The sequence below is a fragment of the Antrostomus carolinensis genome, unplaced genomic scaffold (assembly GCF_000700745.2).
Source record: "Antrostomus carolinensis isolate BGI_N321 unplaced genomic scaffold, ASM70074v2 scaffold8485, whole genome shotgun sequence".
Classification (NCBI taxonomy): Eukaryota; Metazoa; Chordata; class Aves; order Caprimulgiformes; family Caprimulgidae; genus Antrostomus; species Antrostomus carolinensis.
In genome coordinates, this window is record NW_010314178.1 from 9,964 (window position 1) to 20,830 (window position 10,867).

Here is a 10,867-nt window from a genome sequence, read left to right on the forward strand (position 1 = left end):
CTTAATTAGACAGGGACGTGCTCGTTGTGTTCACGCTCACTTTCTGCAGGGCTTTATGTCAAGTAGAAGAAAAGGACAGCAAACAATTTGCCAGGCATCACAAATCAACCGTTAATGCGCTGTTAATGCTCTGCAGGAGGAAGGATTTGGGTTTGGTTTTTTTTAACTGGTTCAGATGGACTAATCCCTTTTTAGAATTAACATCTTCAACCTGACAGGTAAAGAGAATTCCAAATTACACCCCTGGTCCTGTGGAAGGTTGAGAGTTGCACATTATGCTTTGGTAACTTAAATATCCACGTCTTAGTCTTTTATCCTTTGCAATTGTTTTGGAATTAGTGGAGGATTGTTCTGGTTCTTTTTCTGTCTACTCTTAGTAATAAATCAGTATCGTGGAGAGGGGAAAGTGGAGCCCTTTTGGACAGAAACAAGGCTCCTCTTAAATGTATTGATATCAAAACACTTAACTCCATACGGACTGCAGGGACTAATATATCTGAAGAGCTGAACAGAACAGAGATGGTGTGATTAGTGAACTCTGTGGGCTAATGGGAAATTACAGGCTGTTGTTAGAATTTTCTGAAACCTGATATTAGATTGGTTTGGGCCTGATTAGTTTTAATTGAGTAAGATCTTCAGACTATGAAGCAAAAAAAAAAACAACCCAGGCACTTCTGTATTGGGATTTCTTCTGCTGTCCTTAAAGGACATTCACTTCTCTTGTAACAAGCTCCACTTTGGGTGTGTGGGAAAGGGATAAACCTTCAGGTAGTCTTCTGCCAATGCTGCAGACAGACTGCACCATTAACCCTGTAGGCAAAGCTGATGTCATTCAAGGAAAAAAAAAAAAAATGTATTTTTCCCAGGCCTGCTGAACATCAGACTGAGAAGCCCCTCCTTGTCTTTTGCATACCATTTGCTAGACTGATGTAAGGAACTTAGAAATCCTATCTATTTTTATGCAAATTCATGGGCTGATCTTATTTAGGAATAGACTTTTCTATCTTCAGATGGGGACTTGGAGTGGAGCTTTGCTTTTTCTCTCAACTTTGCCTGTATTGTGATACTTTAGTCCAAGACTACAAAATTATCTCCCAGAGTTAAATTTCTGCAGTGACTCTTTTAGCATCATCTCAGCATCAAGTCTGCACGAGGTCCCAGAGCAGCCAGACAAACCAGGTGTAGTTTTAGCACAAGAAGGAGCGGTGACATATGCTTTCTGGGGAGTAAAAGATGATGCTACAGTCTCACCTTTCTCCTTTAAGGTGGTTATATATGCTGGCAAACCACCAGCTTGTGGGCCCCTAGAGCCATGCCTGGCTCTTAGCCTGAGTGTTTATGCAATTCAGAACTAAGCCAAAGAGCTGCTGACCTCTGTGAAGGGCAGAGAGTCTTCCTCAGTGTATTCAGAGAAAGCTTTCCCATGCCCTGAAGCAGGAGGTGAATCTTTGACTGGGGCTCATGCTGAAGTGCCCCAGTCTCACCTAACAGATTCTTTACATGGAGTAGGCGTGATGTGTTCATTAAAACTCTTTCCAAATCTCAGTGATCTCCAAGACACAAACTGGGCTGTTTACCAAGAATCTATAGGTTTCTTTTTTCCTATTTGCTCTTATTTCTTGGATATCCCTAGCACCAGGCTGAGCAGAACATGGCTTTTTAGAAAAATCTCTTGCAGTGTTTTACATAACTCTTCCTGCAGAGTTGACTCCCGGCGCTGGTGCGAATGTGCAGAGGCTGGAGCTGTGTGAGGGAGGGTGGATGCGCTGTTTTATGTTCTCCTTGGGAGGTTGGAATTAAGGAAACCACTTGCCAATCCTGACGTCCTCAGCTAAAAGCATGCGGGGGGGGAAAGGAGGGGAGATAAGAGTCCCTCAGATCAATTGCCCTGAGTGCAAATAAGAGGAAGGGAGAAGACGACCCCTGGGGCCTAATTAGCATGCTGTGTAGACATTTGGTGTCATGAACAATGATCCTATTATTATCGGGCTTCATAATTAATAGATAATGAATAATTAATGTAGCATCATTTAACTGTAGCCTGGACTTCCATTCAGATGGAGGTTTTTGCAGTCATTAGGAAGAAATCCTTTTCCTTGTATTGAAAAATGCCACGCGCTTCCGAGCGCGGTTGTGTGTCGTCTTGTAATCCCTTAAATATTTAACTGTTGGGATCTTAGCTCTGAGGTGCTTTAGAGGGGAGCTGCCAGCCCTGCTAGATATATATGACCCAAGTTTGCAAGGCAATCTCCATTGTAAATCTCTTTTTTTTTGCAGCCCCAGCAGTGTTTCTATTACTTCCTTTCATGGTGCAACAATTACAAATAGGCTTCCTTTTTTTCCCCCCCCTCTCTTTCTTTTATCTTGCCCTTTGAACTCAGAGTGCTGTATGGTCATTTTAAATCAGTAGGTGCCCTGCTTGGATAATGTTAGTATTTAATTTCAGGGCTTATCTGATACAACAGGCAAAAATCATTCCAAAGGAGGAGCTTCCAATAGGGGATGTTACAAAAAAAGGAGGAGGATACATCAATGGGATTGTCAAGCAGAGCCTTAAAATGCCCCTTCTTTGAAAGCAGGGGCAACATCCCTGGCAATGTTCTTCTTGAGCCTGTAGATTAGAAACTAAAATCTCCTTGGGGAATAGCAACTTCCAAAAGCAGCATAATGTTCATGTCTTTATTCTAATGTGGTCATTTGCTTTTCATTTGGAATGAAGTCGCTGTTTACATAGTAATCAGCAGCCACTTACGTGCACAGATTGGACAATGTGCTGACAGGCTCAGATCTGCTCCTCACTCCATTCTGAATAATTAAGTATCACTCTTTGCCGTGGCTGGGGTTCATGAGGAAGCCTTATGAGGGGAATTAATCTTAAAGAGGAATGATTTTTAAAGTGTGCTGTGGCAGATTGCCATGCAGTGTGACCTCCTGGGGTGTCAGACATAGTTTGTGAGTCTGCTAACGTGATATGGACCAGGGTGAGGGAATGCTCCAAGCTGGCTGGTGAAGGAGATGTGACTCGGTGGCTTTCCGCTCCTCTGGTTCCTGAGTTGTTCTTCAGTGAAGTGTCTCAATGCTGGAACCATGGAAATGAGTGTAAAACTTCATATGGGGATCTTGAGATAGGGTTTTGCTGATCTCAACAGCTGTCTCGGATTTTTTTGAAAGTCTTTTAACATGTGCTTATTACAGTTCAGGACCTCAAGGGTCTTGGTTATGAAAAAGGGAAACCGGTTGGTTTGGTGGGTGTGACGGAGCTCTCCGAAGCCCAGAAGAAACAGCTGAAGGAGCAGCAGGAGGTAACACCCTGAAATGATTTCCAAATTCATTTGTGTACCAGCATATTGCGTTGCAGCGTGGTTGGGTTAGATGGGAACGTGGAGGTGGGGATAGCAAAGAGGCCCACAAATAAATCTCTAGGATTTGTGCTGAATGCCTAAGAATCATGTGGTGCTGCAGTCAGCAGAAATACTAGAGGACTTTGGGGAATATGAATTAAGCCAGCCAATTGCTGTCCTACCAAACTAAACCCCAAAATCTATAAGGTCTGTTGTGTCACATCTGCAGCTGGTTAGGTATTGCTTCAGCGGTGGGGAGAAGGTGAGCGGATACTTGGAAGCTTTGGGGGGGTGAATGAGAGCAGAATTAGCTTTTTCCAGAATGTGAGGGTGATGTTTAAACTGTGTGGGGATGATGGGATGGCAGCAGTCCTCAGTGTTAATATCAAGGTACTTCTGTCAGAGGAACCAGCCCAGAATGTTCCTGTTTGATCTGAGAAGGGAGCGGATCGGATCAAGCAGCAGCGCTGCCCGTTGGGATTTGTAGTTGTCATAACCCATATTCCATACAGCAGCTGGGGCGGGCGCGGGCTCTGCTGCCTGGGAACGAGTTCTCTCCCTCAATTTGCTGTTGCCTCTCTTCCCCTAGATGCAACAGATGTATGACATGATCATGAAGCACAAGCGAGCCATGCAGGAGATGCAGATGATGTGGGAAAAGGCAATTCAGCAGCACCAACACGGCTATGACAGCGACGAAGAGGTGGACAGTGAGCTGGGAACGTGGGAGCACCAGCTGCGGCGCATGGAGATGGACAAGACACGAGGTGTGTGGGGTTGCTGCCGTGCAGACGTCTCGCTCTGTGGTTGCACAAAGGCCTCCAGAGGGAGATGTCTGAGATCACATTGTTGGCGTGGGAGTTGCAGGGTCACTCTTCACGGGTCTGTGCTGTGACTTCCCTGCCTGTTGAGTGGAGATAATAACCGTCGGGTGTTGTGAGGCTTTATGCTTCACAAACCTTCTGAAATTCCAAGTCAGAGAACGCTGCCTTATTGCTCTTTTCTCTCTGTGTCTTGGGCAGAGTGGGCTGAGCAGCTGACCCAGATGGGCAGAGGGAAACATTTCATCGGAGACTTTCTTCCACCTGACGAGCTGGAGAAATTTATGGAGACGTTCAAAGCATTGAAGGTGAAGTAGCAGAGATTTCACAGGGTGGTGGCAATGCTTCACACTTGTCCCGTGGCAGGGAGGGAAAGACCTCAAGCATGCTTCAGCCCTTAGCTACCTTGCAGCCTTGAGGTACTTCTGCCCTTACACTGGGAGCTCTGTTACTTCTGGAGAGAACAAGGAGTTGGTTTTTTGCTCTTTGCAGAGAAACAACTGTAGCAAATTAAGGAGCAGACTATTGGGATAGTCTTGGAGTGCGGGGGGGGGGGTTAGCTGGAATTACAGACGAGCCTCTCAGACCACCCACCATTTGTCTGCTGCTCCTGTTTCAGAGATAAGTGGTTGCTGATTCCAAGCAAGGAAAATTAGAAAATTTTTATGCAGACGATTGCAGTAAAGTTCAAACATAAAAGTCTGTAAAAAGCTTATGCAAAACACCTCAATACCTGCCAATTCTTCCCAAACTGTAGAACTTCTTGATGCTGGAGCATCCCTCCTAATGTTTTCTTGTAACCAGCACGGGGTCTGACATTCCCTGGAGATTCTGGCTTAAATAAGAACGGTATTTGAAGCTTGATCCAGGAGCAACTTGAAATTTGGAAGCTAAATATTTCTCAGCTTAATCTCAAAGTAGCATTCCCTGCTTCTTGCAGATGATGTCACAGTGCTTTATCATTTACCTATTTACCACCTCTGTGGTGGGGCAGACTGGAATCCCAAGAAACCATGCTAGTTACTAAATGTTTTGCCAGAACCATCCTAATTTTGAAGCTGGTTTTCCCCTCCTCTGGCCCACAAAGATCAGTGCATATGAAAAATAACCAACACTACTTTTTGTGTCTCTGCAGGAAGGACGGGAGCCAGATTATTCTGAATACAAAGAGTTCAAACTGACTGTGGAAAACATAGGTTATCAAATGCTAATGAAGATGGGCTGGAAGGAAGGCGAGGGACTTGGCTCTGAGGGACAGGGGATTAAAAACCCAGTCAGCAAGTAAGCAGAGTTCTTCTACTATTGATTTAAGTCCTTTCCTCTTGGGCTGATAATTGATGCTCCTACTCTAGCCTACTGGAAGCAGCTGTGATGAAAGTGCCTGTAATTCATCACTTGAGCAGAATATGGAATCCTCACAGCAAAGGAGAAAAATAATTTCTTGTTTCTTTGGGGTTCCCTTCCCCCAAGGGGTGGGTTTGTTACTTTATCTCAGGCACAATCCGAGCCAAGAATATTCTGTTTCTAATCTCAATTTGCATTGTGCACTCTTCTGAGAGGTGCCTTCTCCCCACTTTCCCCATCTATAAAATGAAGATAACACTTGTCTGCACCTCACCTCTCCCAGGGCATGTGAGGATTAAGTCATGTCTTTAAAGTCACAAATTTATTTAAGTATTAAAAACGTGCCTTTTACATCTGAAGCACCATCACTGGCTGCTGTGGGTGAAAGGCAACGACCAGGATTTGCTACTGCTAGATAAGATGTTTCAGTTCAGATCAGACTGAATCATCATGCAGCTGCCTTGACGTCACTCTTTTGCCCAGAAGTTTTCTGATTTAATCACACTTTGTATATAATAAAGCTTTATGAGAGTTCTAGCCAAAAATAAATGAGCATCTCTTTTTAGGTGGCTCATCTGGTGGTAACATATGCTGAACTTCAAAACCAAATATTGGGGATAGGAAACACTCTGAATTGTTTTTTAGCATTAGATGCTTTTAGAAATAAGAGTTACTTGTTTACTGCATGATAGAAAGTATCTCTACAAAGCTCTTCTCTTCTTTCACAAGAAGATCTCTCTGGCAACGTGCTTATTGGTTCAAAGAAGTCCTGTGATAAAAGATCGCTGTGATCAAAACAGCGTGGCTTGCGGACAACTGAAGGCAGGCAGTTTTGGTCCATCACAGGGTTGAAGAAGGGTTGTGATTTGCTTGAGTTCTACCATCTTTGATGTTCTTAGAATGGATAAGAAGGTGCTGCTGCAGATGGAAAGGAACTGCTTCTGCTTTTGGACTGTTCTGGAGTGAAGGGACAGTGGAGGCAGGCACGTTGGTGAACAGTTCTGTGTACCTTCGATCGGCGAGGTATCAGTCAACGCGTTGGGTTGCCAAAGCTTTTAGTCTGCTGGTCAGGGAGGCATCCAAAGCATGGACAGTATTTCTGTTCCAGCTGTAAAAGGTTAAGTAAATATATGTTGACACTACTGCTTCCATCTAACAACAGCAAGCATCACTGATTTGGAAGAGCAACGTAGAAACGTGGCAAATGCAATAAGCTGCTCGGTATCAGCTGTCAGTCTCGATGCACCGCGCTCCCTGTGATGATGCCCAGTGCTCCCTGCTCCTTGTTCTCCGAGCTCTGACAACGAGGCAGTGGGTGTTTCTGGTGAAAAGGAAAGGTGATCTGTCACATCTCACCTCAGAGGCTTTGTTCCCTCTTTCCAAACAGGGGAACTACTGCTGTGGATGGAGCTGGTTTTGGCATCGATCGTCCCGCTGAGCTGACCAAGGAGGATGATGAGTATGAAGCATTCCGGAAACGAATGATGCTCGCCTACCGCTTCCGACCAAACCCATTGGTAAGGTGATCCCAAAACCAGAGCAGGCACAGTGACAAATCCCCTGAGGCTTCTCTGTGTGTGTCTCATAAGGGTGGGAGTATTTCTAGTGCTTAGCCAAGACAGCAAATGCTGTGAAAGTTTCTCTTTGAGTCTATTCTCATGCTGAATCAAATTATCGCTACCAAAGCATCCACGGATACACAATTTTCCTTACTATGATTTATTTTTTAACTACAAAAGCCTCTGATTTTCATTTTATCTGGTATAAACTCCACACGCAAAGGATGTGGATGAGTTGTCTGTGAATCCGTGGTTTATTTTGAATAATTGTTTTCCTGGTTGCAAAAAGCCTGTAAGTTTGCATTTGCCTCTGTTGCATTCAGCATCCCAGCACACCTACAAAGCTACACTTGTAGTTTTTTGATGGGGAAACCTCAGGTTTCACTGTCAGAAATGTCACATTTCGGTGGGTTTTTCAGATAATTAAGCTCAGATGCTCATTGTTCTGTGCAGACAGCAATTTTGATTAATTTTCTCTTGTTATTCCCCACAGAACAATCCACGACGACCTTACTACTGAGAATGGGGGGGGTTTTTTGGGGGGGGGGGGCGAGGTATTTTCAAAACAATTGTAACTTTACTGTGAAATGTTATGAAACTGCATTCTCATTCTCTTATTTGCTAATATTGTCAAACTTAACTGAAGTCACAATCCCATCTTTCACCCAGAAGAAAGGCCTGCAAGCCCACTCGCTGCACACTCGAGTGTCATGACAACCGTGTCGTTACAAGGCCGGGGTGGTTTTCAGAGAGAACAGAGCAGAAGGGAGATCTTTACACCGTGCCCTGCTGACAGGGGAAGGGTAGCACCAAAGATACCAACAGGAATAGTTCAGGGACTCCATTCGTGTTGAGCTCAGTGCCATGTTACAAGAAATGCATTTATTTTTGCCTAACAACAGATCCTCTGGTGTTCAGATACGCAGCTTCTGCTGCTCTGGGTTTGGGTTTTGTTTTTTTCCCCATTTATTTGGGTTTTTTTAATTGTAAATACAACAAGGGACTATCTCCAACCCACCTTTTTGGGGGCTATTGTGCAGTCAAGCTATTATTCCCTGAAGAACTGAGTTCTGAGGCCATCATGAAGCCGGAAGTATGCTCTGACCTTCAACTGACATTGCAAAACCGGTGCCTGGTTGTTTTACCTCTCCCCTCTGCAAGACAAGGTGTGGATCGGTGGCTGCAGGGATTGAGGGACGCAGGGCAAGATCTCTTTCAACTTCAGAGGTGACAGCTTCTTGGTTTCTTGAACACTAAGTTCACTCCCAGCTTCCCAGTAAAGCAAGAGACTGGCTAACGCTTTGTGGATCGGGGTGACGAAGAGCCAAGCCTCCAAACAGCATTTGTCAAAGGCCATTTGGATTTTGTTGTCGTAAGAAACCCCCCTACAAATACACATTTTCTTCATTCAGTCTGTAAATAAAATAAAAGTCATTTGTTCCTTAATCACTGAATTTTTGGAAAGAGAGGTCTTAACTGTGGGTTTTTGTAGGTTGAGAGGCTGCTTTAGATCTCTTTCCTTCCAGTCATCGTAGAGAAAACAAAGTGAGGTTGGTTCATTTGGTTTCTTCTGCATTTGTTTTCCCTCAGTCCCAATACTTGGTGTCTGATTCTCTTTTGTTAACTTTTTCTTAACAACGTAGAGTCAAGGACTTGGCTTTCAATAAAAACCTTTGAAAGAGTCAATTCAGTTAGGGATTCATTCTGAGGTAAAAATCAGAACGCGTGAGCTCCTGGTGATCCCATGGAGCTGGGCTTGCTGCTGTGCAGGGTCTGCCAAGCACAGGCAGAAACCATGGAAGGTTGGGAAATGGAAGAGAAGAAATCTGGCAGGTCTTCAGTAGGACCAAGCTTCTGCTCAAATGATTAAGGTCAGTGTGACAACTACATTCCTGGGGGGTTAGGACACCCGTCCCTTTGATCTCTGTCTCTCGTGGTAGCACTGGTGGGTTGTGGTTCCTGGCTCTGAGCTGGTTGTCCTGAATAACCAGAGACTGGAGCAGCACAGGGCTGAAGCTGGGCTGCCCATTTCACCACTGGGTTTTCTGTGAAATTAGAGGCTCGTGTGGAGGCTGCTGGAGAGTGGAGGTGTTCTTCAGAGTCTCTTTTTATTCCAAATGACGTAGTATGACATCTTTTGAGCACTGACAATAACCTTAAAGGCAGGGTGAGTGGGCAGGCTCGCTGCTGCTGATCAGGCCTTTGATAGCACAGCCATCCCCGTGTACTTCATTGATGTTGTGTTGGAAAAGTTGTTTTATTCCTTTATTTCAACCTGGTGGCCTTGGTCTTCCTCAGCCCCTTGATAACTGTGTTGGTCAATAGGTGTTTTTCTCTGCTGTGTTTTTTTTTTACTCTGTCATTGTAAGTCACACGCTGTCCCCCGTGCCCTGCTGTGGGGAGCAGCACACAGGGGTCACTCCTGGAGAAACCCAGTGAACCACCACAGTCCTCGTTAGTGACAAAGTGGGGATTTAATCTTTAAAAACCGAATCAAACAGGCGGCTGCTGCCTCCTGCCCAGGAGGTCACCAAAGTTGGACTCTTTTAGATCAAAGAATAAATTGCCAGTCCCTGCTGTGCCAATGCCAGGCTTGAAAACACGGGTGGGTGAGCACGTCCTGAGCACTGTGAAATCCCCAAAGGGACTGGGGCAAATGGCTGGGGCAGGAGCTGGGAGACTGAAGTGACACTTGTAGAGTTTGGTGTTTGGGAAGATCTGGAGGTTATTGGTTCAAATCACCCTGAATTATGTGGTTTCACACCCCCCCTTTTTTTTTTTTACAGGGTTTTATGCTGCTTTTTATCCATTTCCCTGTACAAATGGGGCTGGCGGGGTGGTTTCTCAGCCACATCTTGTTCCTGAGCTCTGGGGGGGAGACTGAAGTGACACTTGTAGAGTTTGGTGTTTGGGAAGATCTGGAGGTTATTGGTTCAAATCACCCTGAATTATGTGGTTTCACACCCCCCCTTTTTTTTTTTTACAGGGTTTTATGCTGCTTTTTATCCATTTCCCTGTACAAATGGGGCTGGCGGGGTGGTTTCTCAGCCACATCTTGTTCCTGAGCTCTGGGGACTGACCCCCTGTTGCTCTCTTTGCCGTAGACTGAACGAGTGCTGCCTAACGAGCTTTTCCTCGTCAGTGACGAGGCACACGGGGTGTGTTTTGAGTCCCTCCCACATGGAGGAACGAGGAACAAACCCAGGGCAAAGTGCAGAGCCACCAATTCAGCCCCCGGACTCTGAAGCAAGAGGGCAAAAGAGTGACACAGTGACACGTTTGCCAGGGTTTTGTCAGGAAGGGGAAAGGTTGAGTGGCCGTGCTGGGGGGTCTCTTAAATACCGTGTAAGTTTCTAATTGTCTGCCCAGCTCTGGACCACTGAGCCAGGTCTGACCATGAGCTGGTGGGAAGGTAAATGCTGGTATTTTGAGCAGGGAGTGTGAGAGGAGGAGGTCAGGGGAACGCTGGGCTCCCAGCTGCATGCGGAGACCTTGAAACTCCTGCTCTCTGCTCTGCTCGATTCATTATTAAAGGCAGGGATGAAGTGTTGGCTTTCATGTGCTTCACTCCTCCTCTCTGCCTCTTACACATCTGACGAGGGGTGTCTTCTTGGCTCTTAAGGACTTAAGGTTTCCAGAATGAAAAAATTTAAAAAAAATAATAAAATCCACATTCCCTGAGCTTTCCAAACCTCCTCTGGAGTGGTTTTATCCTTCCCCCGCAGCCCTCGAGAGCAGAGACCAGCACGGACCCTCCGATGGAGACACGGGTGTTTGGATGCTGCCTGCTCCCCCCCGGGAC

At 45.5% G+C, this 10,867-nt stretch overlaps 1 protein-coding gene across 1 annotated transcript in view; it reads left to right on the forward strand.

Moving 5' to 3' along the window:
• The window catches only part of SUGP1 (SURP and G-patch domain containing 1), a gene marked incomplete at its 5' end in the record, with an annotated part of 17,452 nt that extends 9,867 nt beyond the window's left edge, over window positions 1–7,585 (forward strand). The window contains 6 exons of the mRNA XM_010167552.1: window positions 3,196–3,302; window positions 3,931–4,108; window positions 4,364–4,470; window positions 5,298–5,443; window positions 6,894–7,023; window positions 7,559–7,585. Of these exons, the coding sequence (XP_010165854.1) occupies window positions 3,196–3,302; window positions 3,931–4,108; window positions 4,364–4,470; window positions 5,298–5,443; window positions 6,894–7,023; window positions 7,559–7,585 (695 nt within the window). The remainder of the gene's footprint in view (window positions 1–3,195; window positions 3,303–3,930; window positions 4,109–4,363; window positions 4,471–5,297; window positions 5,444–6,893; window positions 7,024–7,558) is intronic.
• Between the last annotated feature and the right edge of the window lie 3,282 nt (window positions 7,586–10,867).